General features: G+C 37.3%; 1 protein-coding gene across 2 annotated transcripts; it reads right to left on the reverse strand.

Annotated features, from left to right (window-relative positions):
• Window positions 1-408: 408 nt before the first annotated feature.
• sgf29 (SAGA complex associated factor 29) lies at window positions 409-13,136 on the reverse strand. 2 transcript variants are annotated; one of them, XM_053514092.1, is made up of 11 exons: window positions 13,120-13,136; window positions 10,262-10,332; window positions 8,728-8,807; window positions 4,327-4,402; window positions 4,165-4,255; window positions 3,279-3,343; window positions 3,039-3,168; window positions 2,796-2,942; window positions 2,656-2,691; window positions 1,526-1,688; window positions 409-889 (listed from the first exon to the last, which is right to left on the reverse strand). In XM_053514092.1, exons 3-11 carry the CDS (start codon window positions 8,800-8,802, stop codon window positions 773-775), a joined length of 900 nt encoding a protein of 299 aa, XP_053370067.1. In that variant the 5' UTR covers window positions 8,803-8,807; window positions 10,262-10,332; window positions 13,120-13,136; the 3' UTR covers window positions 409-772. The 2 variants fall into 2 exon arrangements, with proteins under 2 accessions (XP_053370067.1, XP_053370068.1); XM_053514093.1 differs by lacking the exon at window positions 13,120-13,136 and having other exon boundaries at window positions 4,165-4,237; window positions 10,262-10,358.

The following is a 13,136-nucleotide window of genomic DNA, read 5'->3' on the forward strand; positions in this document are numbered from 1 at the left end:
TTTCTCAATAAATGTTTAACAGTCAGTCATTAATACTTTATTTATTCCACCCATAGAGACAACAAAACAATGGTCAGATACCACACACTTCATTTACTCAAATGCAGTTATCCATGTCACAGTTGTAATTATTTTGGGCATTGGTGGCTCAATGTCAATAGGCTTCTTGCCATCCATGTTGTAAGCCCGGGTTTAAAGCCCAGCCACTCAATGCTGTGCCAGTCCCAAGCCTGAATAAAATAGGAGGGCTGCATTAGGAAGGGCATCCGGCGTAAAACCTGTGCTCGCGAGCCCTAGCAGCCAAAAGAGTAACAACAACCATTGTGATTATTCTAATTCAATCAAAAGTTTACTCTTTCTTACACCCAGACATTAAACAGCAAGCAGAACCACACAAAAACACAGAAAAGAAGTTTCTCTTTTTATTATGTTACACTCTATATCTGCAGTCCTTATTATCTTTGGCTGCACCCTGACAGAAATATTGTACAAAAAAAAAAAAAAAAAAAAAAACCATACATTATCTACACATACACTTGTATACCGATTCCCCACTGACGATTATCCAAGAATCATATACAAATTTAAACATATATTCAGCCTTCCTCCTGGTAACATTTCATTAGAGCTGGTATTTAGTGATTTCAGAGTCTTGTTTAGATCCATTTGGTCGTGTAGTGAAAATATGCAGCAGGAGTCTGATTCTACACCAGTGCTCCCATTTAAAGACCACTTCATCATGTCCTTATCTTCAGCTGTAACATCCTCCTCTTCACTTTTTCTTGTTCTCCTTGCAGGCCACTACGTATCTTTGAGCAACGTTAAGGGGCGGTGAGTAGCCATCTGCATACGATGTGTCTTCAAACAGCACCAAGTAGTCATCCTGCGGCTGTCATTAAAATGATATGGTTAAAATAGTAGGACAAAACTACTTATAATATTATTTTACAGACATAACATTTCTCAATCTCACTTATTAATTGTCTAAACCGCTTTAGCCTGTATTCAGGGTCGCGGGGACCTAGAGCCTGTCCCAGGAGGCTTAGGGTACAAGGTGGTGTCTTTGGACTGCGGGAGGAAAGTGGAGTACCCGGAGGAAACCCACCAAGCACGGGGAAAACATACAAAAACATGCACATATAGACAGGAATTGAGCCTGGCCAGGAATCAAACCTGGACCCTGGAGGTGCAAAGCAACAGTGCTAACCACTACACCACCGTGCCTTCTATACATAACGTTTCATAAGATAATTTTTATGTTCTATATAAACTGAGCTGCAGTTTCTTCTGAGATGAAAGCATCCAGCAACCAAGGGTTAACCCTAACTCTATTTGAACTTTCATGATTTTTTAAAGAAAAATAATCATGACATATTACATCCATGACAATTATAAAACCCAATAGATATTTGTTCATTTTTTAAAACTTGAAAGGGTTTGACTTTGGATGCTAAAATATGTTCAACTATCTTTATTTGTATGCTGTGAACCACCACTTTTCTCAAACTGTCCCTCCTGTGCTTACCCGGTGAGGGGGGGTATGAATGAGGGCTCTGTAGAAACAGGTGGTTTGTGGGTAAAGGGCCAGCACCAGCTGATCTTTGCTGAAAAGTGCCTCAGGGTCTGTCTCTGGGTTGGCTTTCCACTGCGGCAGTGGGATGATTCGTCTACGGCTTAAAGTGTGTCTCCTAGAGCAAAAGAGGAGAGTATTGACAGGGTAGAGAACACACAGCAACTTAACATGATTAAAAAGGACACAATTAAAACAAATAATTAAATGTCGTGGGAACCTGTTGGTTATTTTTTAATAACACCGTGCCATGGAGTGTTTTATACCTTCAACACTACAACTTGACAAATTTTAATTTATTTAAAAAAAAAAATTATAATTCACTACTGTTATAGCTAGTGCTGCACAATTAAACGCATTAAAATCAAAATCGCAGTATGCACCTCTGCAATTATTTAATTACTGCAATTTATTACAGGTAATATAAGCATAGTCGGAAATTTATTGAGCATTTGGCAATAATTTAGGTATTTGTTTATTTTTTAAATCCTTTTAAAAAAAATAATATTGGCAAACATTCAAGTTTACATCTCAAAACTTTCGAGTTTTTTTTAACAAAGGTTTTTTTTGACCTACAACTTGAAACTTCTTAGTTTTAAACTCGGAAATTCCCTGGCCTTCCCCTTTCAACTCTTTTTTTTTTAATTTCTAATCTCACATTGGACCAAATACTCCATCGTATTGGAACTAATTGGTAAAATCACCTGTTTTGTGCACAGGGAGAACTATAATAAAATGTCATGATGTCTTAATACTTTTTACCATCATTTAAATGAAGTTAAACTGTACAGCTACAGCATACAAAAACATCCTAAACAATTGTGTGCTTCCAACTTTTTGGCAACAATATATAGAACTGGGTGTGATGGTCATGTGTCCAAAAACCTCTGATCATATAATACATGAGCAATTTTTTCTTTTTAGATTCATTGGAATATTCTCCATATAAATGAGTGATTTTGAATACAGCTGTCACTACTGGCACAATTCTGCCATGCTATAAAACATTCTGTGCTTTCTGTCCTATTAAGCTGAGAGATTTAACATCACTGTGGTTTAATGCAATAATTTGAGATGCTACTTACTCCTTTCCTTCCTCATCAATGTCATCCACTTCATACCTAGGAAAAGAATGTAGAGAACCCATGAACCATTTCCTTGTCCGTATGGTTTCACAGAAGTTAAAATGGTGTTAACATGGTGGGCTTAACTGGCAGATAGTTACTTGTTGGTGGAGTGATTGTAGCTGACCACTTCAGCCAGGATCCACTGTTCATCACCATCCACAGCCTTCACCCTAGCTGCCACCTTGTCACCCTGCTTAGCTACGTAGTCACTGCTTGCGGGTATTGCTCCACACAAAGGAGGTGGGCTAAAGCAAATGACCAACAGGGACAGAAATACATTTTTCCACTCCATTGTTAAGATTATAAATAGAAAATGTAACTTAGAGAAACCGGGCTGGTACCTTTCACCTGGTTTTCCAATCCAGAGAGGAAGCGTCATAGCAGATTGCTGTAACAGGGTCATCAGAACACCTCTCCGCATTGTTTTTCTGGGTGGGTCACTGTCGGTGTACACCCCTGCCATCCTTACAGCTGGAAGATGAGAAAGAGGTGTGTGTCAGGCATGTTTATCGTAAGTAGTTAAACTTTAACACACACATTAACAAAGACTCTCACATTAACACAAACTTTTAGTAACTTACCAATACGTCTCTCCTCAAGTCGTGATTTAATTTCTAGAATCTTGTCAAGAGCATGGCGTAATATACTGTTAAAAAAAATCAAAAAAAAAAGTCAGTGATCTCTGCACATCAGTTGTATTACATATAGAAAGATGGCACGAAGTCACCAACAGAGCCATGTATTCAATACCACAAGATGGAGCTCTGTCATTACTGTGCCCGATCGAAGCATGATCGAAATAAACTAGTGATTTGTGCATTAGTGCTGTAGTGTTTAGTTACTACATCATATATAAGAAATTGCACATAAAAGTTTATATATTATATAGTATGAGGGGTGTTCAAGTCGAACTGGGTCGAAGTCACTTCAAACAGTACGGTGATGAGACTCTTGGCCCACAGTGAAACATTTGAATGGCGTAAACAGTTTAAAAAAAAAGGCCATATGTCTGTGAATGACGATCCTGGCCGATGTGGCTCAGAACCGTCTGCAGTCGTTCCTGTGAACATTCAGACAGCGGAACGCCTGATGAGTCAAAACTGATGGATAACTTGTCACCAACTTGAGGGAGAGACGCATCTGTCTGTGGGAACTGTACAGCCCAGCGTTTCAGACATGAAGCAGTAATCAACATGTACTGAAAAAAAATTTCACCTTGATGGTATTCAAGCACTAGTGAAATGCTGGGATGAGTGCTCAAGTGTAGCAGTGATTATAAAAAGGACTAAAGGTTGTTTTACCCTCATATCTGTGTTCTGTTATTCTGCACAATCAAAGGTCCCAGTTTTCATCATAGTTTTTGATTTTGCCTTTTATTTTCTTCAGTTGTGTCTGGACCTAGAGCAAGGAACTGCGCTTCCAAATATTTGACAGATAAACGATGCATGTGTATAATATTGTAATTACCTGCACTCAGCCTCGGCATCTGCTTTTGCTGTGGTGTACAGTCCACGCAGCTTTGTCCGATAGTATGGGGAAGCTGGGGAAAGATACAATTCTGACATTATTCTGGATTGATAGCTAGTACAGAAGATATTTTATTAAAGGAAAAGAAGAATGTAGACTCACTTTTGTTTTCTGTCTGCATTCTTTCATGTGTCTTCTGGATGTTTAGTAGGTTGTGTTCACTGCGCGAACGCTCCTCCTAAAGTGGGAAACAAGTGGGAAAGCACAAACAGACAAAGAAACAATTTCACATGTTCGACTATAATTCATAAGACACTTTTTTTTTTAGGTGGCTAATTTATTTTCATTTATTCACCATAAAAATCCAAGAACTTTGCACAAGCAAATGCATTTACATTCAGCATTAGATTTATCGAAAGATTCTACTTTGCTAAAATAAAAACATCTTATTGCAAGGTACAATAAAGGAAAAACAGTGTGTAACAGGTTACACAATCTCAAGCAAATATTGACATGCAAGGTGAGTCCAGATTCAAATCATGATAAAATGTAAAAAAAAAAATTTTAATGTAATAATCAGTTTAGAACTTAACAAATTTTTATAGGGTCTCACAAAAGTCTCCATACACAGCAGATCAACAGTTCCTGAATTCCTGGATTGCTCACCGTTGGCCTGTGGAACGGCCTGCTGAGATCCCCTTGATTATTAGCTGCATGGGCACATGACTGGCACAGTGTACCAGGACAATATGCAGCACAAAGATCTAATTTTAAGTGCATATGCATGCAACAGAGTAATTCCATCTCAAATCAACCAATGAAAGAGAAATTTTCCACCATCACTTCTCAGATTTTGCTGATTTTTTCACCAATTGTTGGTATTGCCATGAAAATAAAAAACCCCAATTTTTTTGTCCCAACTTCCACTCGTTAAAAAATGGCAGCCATCTTAATTTTTGGCCTCGACGCGCTTCGAGACGTGCCACGCCCCTTTTTGAAATCCTCTTTTCCTTGATAACTCTCTTGCTATATGTCATATGGAGATGAAACTGGGTATATTTATGTAATTTTTTATGTAGATTCAGATTCTCCAATCAGAATTTGGCTGTCTGCTGTGGTTATGGAGATATTTCTGAAAAATAAATTTTGGGGGTACCCCTTTTCGACCCCCCAGAACCCAAGGTCTGCATGTATATATGTTACTCAAAAAAATAGGGGTTACTTCACATCACCTTATCTTAAAAATAAATAAAAACCAGGGGTGTGTTATGCCCTGTTTTATAGAAATCATCAAAAATGTATTGTCCAGGTTTTGCAAATGTTTTACGATTTGATACACATTTTATATACAGAGAATGTACATGGATCTACACAATAGGCCTTATCTACCAGTAAATGTGTCATTTTATGGTGGTACATGTAAGATACATGTATCACTGTCAAACAGTATCCTGTAACTGAACCATTCAGGTTCATACTGATCAGAAAGTTGAATTATCCCCAACCAACTCCATGAGTGACCTCGTACTCAAGGAACTTGGTGATTGTATCATCTTTTTCTTGGTACTAATTAAGTGCAGAAAAACAAAAGCAGGTGAGTGTGTTTCATTTATGTTAATTTATTACCTAAAGCTTTCCAATGTAGTTTGTTATCTTAATCACAATCTGATTACAAAGACTTGATGGCAAAGCTTGTCTGTTTCTTGGATTCTCGTGACTATATGTTTCACAGGTGTGAGCAGTGCCCCCCTAAATCAAACTATCTGATTATCTTGATTAGGGCAGGGCAATATGGCCAAAAATATTTATCACGATATATATTTGAAAATTTGCGATAATGATATAACTGACGATATGATTGACACGAGACAAAGCAGCTGTTTGTATGTGCATTAAAGCTATATAAAATTTTAACAGTGCAAATGCAAATTCCACACCACTGAAGCTGCACATGCGTGTTTTACCCATATTCTATCGCGATATTTCATTTTCTTATCATTGCCTAACATTGTACCGGTATTACCGTGAAAGGTATAATATGGCCCAGCCCTAATCTTGATGGTATATTTGAAAATGCTGATTTGGACCCAGATGACACTGTTCAGTTCAAGCAATGGATTTCATTATGAGACTTTGTGAAAAATGTGACTCCTGCACAGCTCATCACTATACAGCCAAGGCCCAAGCTGCTTATTTGAAAGAACTGAAAGAGAAACTTCCCATTGGAGAGGAGGCTGTTATCCTCATGGATTTTGCTATCGAATTTCGAATGCTATTTTTCATTTGTCAGGATGCTGTTCAAGGTTTTTATTGGGATACATCCCAGGTGATTCTGCATCCTTTCGTGGTTTACTATAGGGATGGTAGTGAAAACGATGGTTCACTAAGTTGCAAAAGTTTTTGTGTTGTCAGTAATAAAAGAGAACACAATGCTATTGTTGTTCACAAGTTTATTAAGGTTCTCATAAATCCACTGAAAGTTCTTCTACCAAATTTAAATCATGTGCATTACTTCTCAGATGGTGCAGCCAGGCAGTACAAGAATTTTACAAATTTGTGGAGGCATTTCCTATCAAAATGACTTTGGTAGCTACAAAGTGCATGCCTTTCCTAGTTGATATTATTTGTGTCACTGCATCTTGACATGTCTCGTACATGTACCCTTTTGGTCTTATTCCATGAACTCATTTTTGTGGGCTTTGTTCTTTTAGAATCAGATACCCAGGGTGATGAAAAAAAAAACTGTGATTAGTCCTCAGTGTAGAGAGATGAATAACGTCATTATCAGTCTTTGACTAGATATACTTTACAGAAGAATTTGAGGTAACTTTTACTTTAAAAGGAGCAGATTTTATGAGTGTGCATTAAGTATTCTACAGATATTGCAGTACATTTCTGTGTGTCAAATCATAAAATGTTGCAAAACCTGGACAATTCATTTTTGATGATTTCTATAAAACAGGGCATAACACAACTCTGGTTTTTATTTATTTTCAAGATAAGGTGATGTGAAGTAACTCCTATTTTTTTGAGTAACATATATACATGCAGACCTTGGGTTCTGGGGGGTCGAAAAGGGGTACCCGCAAAAAATGTTTTTTCAGAAATCTCTCCATAACCACAGCAGACAGCCAAATTCTGATTGCAGAATCTGAATCTACATAAGAAATTACATAAATATACCCAGTTTCATCTCCATATGACATATAGCAAGAGAGTTATCAAGGAAAAGAGGATTTCAAAAAGGGGTGTGGCACGTCTCGAAGCGCGTCAAGGCCAAAAATTAAGATGGCTGCCATTTTTTAACGAGTGGGAGTTGGGACAAAAAAATTGGGGTTTTTTATTTTCATGGCAATACCAACAATTGGTGAAAAAATCAGCAAAATCTGTGATCATGTGGTGGAACCCACTGGTTGATTTGAGATGGAATCACCCAACACCAGATGTTCTGTAACTGGTTTTATATATATATATATATATATATATATATATATATATATATATATATATATATATACTGTATATATTTCTTTTTTTTTAAAGGGCATGTATAAAGATTTTTGGGACACCTTATTTAGGTCATGTATGAGGTCTGTACCAAAAGTAATGCAAAAGCAGGCATTAACTTTTTCATCAAACAGGTCCTTCAAGATATCTGTTCATATGAGGGCTGTTCCAAAAGTAAATTAAAAGCATAACTTGTAATTACCTGACACAAGTCGTTTAATTTGGACATGTTGATAGAGTTACTCTTTCTTTATTTAAAGATAAATTTGTGCCATCACCCAACCTAACTCTCGAATCGTCTACGGAAAATCCCCTTTGTTTCAGTTGATGGTATCTCACTTCAGTATAAAATGTTTATGGAGACAAGAGCGATGTGCATTGATGAATGAAGAAGTTTAAAGAAAGGGAAACCAGCAATAAAGATAAAACACACAGTGAGAGGCCATCAAATGTGATAAAGCTGATTTTTAAAGAGGAGTCAAGAGTTGGGTTCAACGATAGCACAAATGCATCTCTTGTGATGGACACTGTTGAGTAATATCTTTGTATAGAGGAGGAGTTACTCTACCAACATTCAAACAGAAAATTGGGCAGCTTAGTTAATAAAAAGCTATTCTGACTTTAAATTTTTTTTTTTTTTTACTTTTTGGTACAGCCCGCGTATGAACAGATATCTTCACTCAATGCTGCAATAATTCTTTCATATCGGAATTTCCCTTTTGCACTGATAAATGCACACTTACCTTTGGTTATGTTTAGTGTGTGCTTTAAGTATCATTTGGCATGCGACCCATCCTCTGTTATTATGTTTACATTTTTTTATCTTTATTCTACGATATCTATCGATGGTGATTTAAGAATGCTTTATTTCTCATTATCTTTATTTTCCTTTATTTTGTCTTGACACTTATTTCTGTCAAGTAAACTTAAGTAATAAAATTTCTTCTTATTATTATTGTCATTATTACCAAATGAAATTAGTATGTATTTGGTTAGATTAATAACGGGTTCTCCTTGTTATAATTAGTGTGAGGTTTACCCGAGTTAAAAACTTACCTGTGTTTGTTTGATCAGCTGATGGAGCTCAGACAGCAGCTCAGCAATTTTGGAATCTGCAGACACTAAAGCCATTGAGCCTGTAACAAAACAATAAATATTTTTCAGTTTTACTTTCAGAATGGTGATCCACACAAACAACTCCTGTGTGTGTGAGACGCAACTGTCAATGATTGTACACTGCCTCCAATAATTTTTCATATCAGCTCTAGCTTGGATTACGTGCTGCATTCACCATGCTGTTGTTTAAAATGACAAGTTCATGTGTAAAAAAGATTACTCGTAGACTCATAGATTACTCCCAAAACCACTCTTTCACTATTTAAGTCCTGGAATACGAGGACTACCATCAGGGAAGAAAAACTTCATAGATGTGATAACCTGGTCATTCAGCACATTCAGGTCGTCAGCTGACTTTAATTTATTGCCACATAACATTGCTAAGCTTAGACCTGTTTAACTGAAGCAACCTCAGATCATAACACTGCCTCCAGAGATCTGTATAGTGGGCACTATGCATGCATCATCTCATTCGCGTCCCTTTTCAGGCGCCTATCAGTCTGGACTTATCAGAGCACATGACATTTCTTCAATGCTCCAAGGTCGAATCTTTATGGTCCCTAGCGAATTAAAGCCTTTCTTATGGCTACAGCTGTTTAGTCCCAGTCATCTGGAAAGGATTTTACTTTCTATTACTATTAAACATAGTTGTGGTTTCTACGGTCATTTCTTTATTTATTTATTTATTTTAGAATGCAACTTCACCAAGCATTCAAGTGATCTCCAATGACGGTACTTCACTCTCTTTCTCATTGTCTTTATCACTTTATTCTGTGTACAGGGTCATGGGAGGCCTGGGGCCTATCCCAGGAGACTTAGGGCATGATGCGGGGTACAGCCTGGATGGGGTCCCAATCCATCACAGGGCTCACACACATGCTCATTCACATACAGGCAATTTGGGAATGCTATTCAGCCTAACCTGCAGGTCTTTGAACTATGGGAGGAAACTGGAGTACCCGAAGGAAACCCACACGCAAACTCTATGCACCCAGGCGGGAATCGAACCCGGACCCTGGGGGTGCAAGGTGACAGAGCTAACCACTAAATTATGGTCATTCATTCATTATTCATTTTTTCCCAGACCAGATTTCTTCAGTAAAGTTCAGTAAATTGTTCAGCACTGCCTTTCCAGGCTTTAATAATGCATCTGACATTTCTTAACCCTAGTCTCTTCAGCAAGCACCTGGGTTGTTTGCCTTATACAAGCAGATAATTTCATCCTTTTGGAATGAAATATTATGATTTCCACAACTACTGGACACATCTTATGTTGTGGTTGTATTATTAATGAGAAACTGTTGGGATTAGCGATACGGCTAGCGTTAGCTTTAGCATCACTGTGCGAGTGCAACTTAATAAAAGATTACAACCGTTCTTAATTTACTGTCTGGGCTAATAATGCAATGGCCAAATCTCTATGCATTATCAGTGCGCATAAACGTCAACTAATTATTTAGAAGTGCAACGTTACCTCTGTTTAGAAGCTTTATTTTCGGTTTTGAATCGGCTGGTTAGCTAATGGAGCTGGCCTTGTACGGGAACCTGGGAGGGACAAACGGTCTGTGAAAAGACATGTTTTGAAAACGCGTCCCTCAGGTCACAGTTACACACACACACACACACGACCATATAAATGCTCTACGGAATGAATGGGCGCGAATTCCCACAGATACACTTTAAAATCTTGTGGACAGCCTTCAAAATGGTATCTCTAATATTCATGCTTATTAAAATAGGCATTAATAAGCACTTTAATAAATACAGTATGTGTGAAATGTCAATTGAAAACCCACCTGTATTCTGTGGTTCTAGTCAGTATTAAAGGTGTTTCAGAACTACTTAAAACAGCTGACTGTCCTTTTTTAAAATAACAACTAACTGTTTTTGTTGTTACTAATGACCTAATGCCATATCTTTTATTTCATCGTTTTGAAATCTACAGTATTGTTTTTTTCCAAAAGGGACATATATATATATATAACTACAGTATTATCAGCTACAGTAGCAAGTCAAAGTAAGTAAACCTTTCATGAGTGTGTGATCTGATCCTAAGTCAAGAGTATTAACAAATATAATGTGTCTAAAAGAATAACACAAAAAACAACCATAAAAACCTCATAGTGATATTGAAAAAAATTTGTGAATCCTTAAGTTAAGGACCTCTAAAAAGCTACTTGGAGTCAGCTGAGGTGTAGACTAGGGCTACTTTGACTGATAAAAACCACTCAAACTTTTTGGAGGTTGCTCTGCACAAGAAAAACAAGCTAATGTGAACCATGCCTCACCCAAAAGAGCTTTGAGAGGATCTATGATCAAGAATTGTTGATTTACATAAAGCTGGAAAGGGTTACAAATTGATTTTAAATTCACCAGTCTACAGTTAGGCACTTTGTGACTGTGGCTACTCTACCAAAAAGTGGTAGCCCAGTCAAAAAGACCCAAAGACCACAACAAAGACACATAATGAGGAAAAGAAACAATCCTGAGTGACAGTCAAAGATTTGAAGGTTAACATCTGTGTTCATGAATCTACATTACGTGAACAAGTAGAGTGTTCAGGGAGGACACCACAAAGGAAGCCACTGCTTACTGAAAAGAACATTGCTGCACACCTGAAGTTTGCAACTGAGCACATTGACACTCCACAGTGGTACTGGAAAAATGTTTTATGCACTGATGAAACTAAGGTTGAACTAAGATTCATCTGGCGTAAACCAGGCACTTAATATCATCATGAAAACATCCTCCCAACCATAAAGTATGGTGGAGGAAACATCATAATTTGGCCTGCTTTGTTGCATTAGGACCTGGCCAGCTTGCAGTCATAGAGGGGAAGATGAATACCCAAGTGTATTGAAAATTTTTCAGGATAATGTAAGAATGTCTCTTCATCAGCTGAAACTCTGTAGAAGTTGGGTGATGCAACAGGACAATCACCTAAACCACTGGAGCATGTCCACAACGGAATGGCTTTAGAAAAACAAAATCCACCTTTTGGAGTGGCCAAGTCAAAGCCCAGACCTCGACGCAACAGAGATGCTAAAGAATGACTTGAAAAGAGTCATACACATACTGTAAGATGTCCAAAGATTATGACAAAGCTAAAGCAGTTCTGGCAAGAAGAATGAGCTAGAATTCCTCTTGAATGATGTGCAGCTCTGATCCACAACTACAGGAAGCATCTGGTTGAGGTTATTGCTGCCAAATTGTATAAAAATTAAATGCCAAAACCCATAAAATTCTGAATGGTTAACATTCTCTGTGTATGTCAGTCTTTAGACTGTGGTAGAAAACCAAAGTACCAGGAGAAAACTCACCAAACATGGGGAGAAGATTCAAACTCCATGCACATGCACCCCAAGGCGAGAATTAAACTCAGTGTCTGGAGATGCAAGCTGACTGTGCTAACCACTAAGCCACTGTGCTGCTATATATATATATATATATATATATATATATATATATATATATATATATATAGGCCTATGTCAGTTTTCACATTGTCTTCGGTATGGTCATGTACTGTATGTACAGTCAATGCACATGGTATATCCTTTCTAAAAAGCTCTAGAGAGCACTTAAAATTTGTTGTGCTTTCTTTCTAACTAAGAACATATTTATTTATTTGCATGCCTGTGAAAGGATTCAAAGAGGAAATAAGAAAGTAGAGCATTACATTAATCGATGTCTAATTTAATATATAACTAATCTACTAAAATAAATCTCAGAGTCCACAGCAAGATGCCTTTGTTGATATTTCGAAAGTTTATTTTAAAAGCAGTGGTCTCGAAACAAGGTGCTTCTGACCTCATTCTAACTTGTTTGAACAAATTAGAGAGGGATGTATAGTGAAAAGCTGTTAGGTAAGGAATGCTTAGCTGAGTTAATAATCCAAATATTTATTTAAGTTTTTTTTTACTCCCACATGACATGACAGCAACATTTAAAGCCAAGAACAAGATTATGTACCCAGATCATGAGACAACCAAGAGGAAAGAGAAAACACAATGTGATGTGGCGGTTTTTCAGAAGGTCTAACTGTACATAGAAGATTATACCCAGATGTTTTTCAGAACATCTAGGAATAAAAATATATATAAATAGAATGATTAGATAAAATTTGAAAGTGTCAGCACTAACTAATGGTGTGCGTATAAGTTGGACAGAAGGAGACAAACATACAGCCGGAGGAGTCGTACAGTTTGTGCTTTAAAAATGAAGCAGAAAATATGAGGAGTGTCTGCTAAGTACACACTCGCTCTGCTCATAAACACATGGTGCAGCTTGTGCTGTGGAATGTTCCAGACTTCAGCACAAAAACTCACTCACCCTCTCTGTTTTTCTCA

The sequence above is a fragment of the Clarias gariepinus genome, chromosome 16 (genome assembly GCF_024256425.1).
Source record: "Clarias gariepinus isolate MV-2021 ecotype Netherlands chromosome 16, CGAR_prim_01v2, whole genome shotgun sequence".
Taxonomy (NCBI): domain Eukaryota; kingdom Metazoa; phylum Chordata; class Actinopteri; order Siluriformes; family Clariidae; genus Clarias; species Clarias gariepinus.

Coding starts and splice junctions, on each gene's coding strand:
- sgf29 (XM_053514092.1), bottom strand. CDS start 8,802: ATGGCTTTAGTGTCTGCAGATTCCAAAATTGCTGAGCTGCTGTCTGAG. Junction 2,943..3,038: donor ATTGGAAAACCAGGTGAAAG/GTACCAGCCCGG, acceptor CATTTGCTTTAG/CCCACCTCCTTTGTGTGGAG. Junction 1,689..2,655: donor ATTGATGAGGAAGGAAAGGA/GTAAGTAGCATC, acceptor CTTTTGCTCTAG/GAGACACACTTTAAGCCGTA.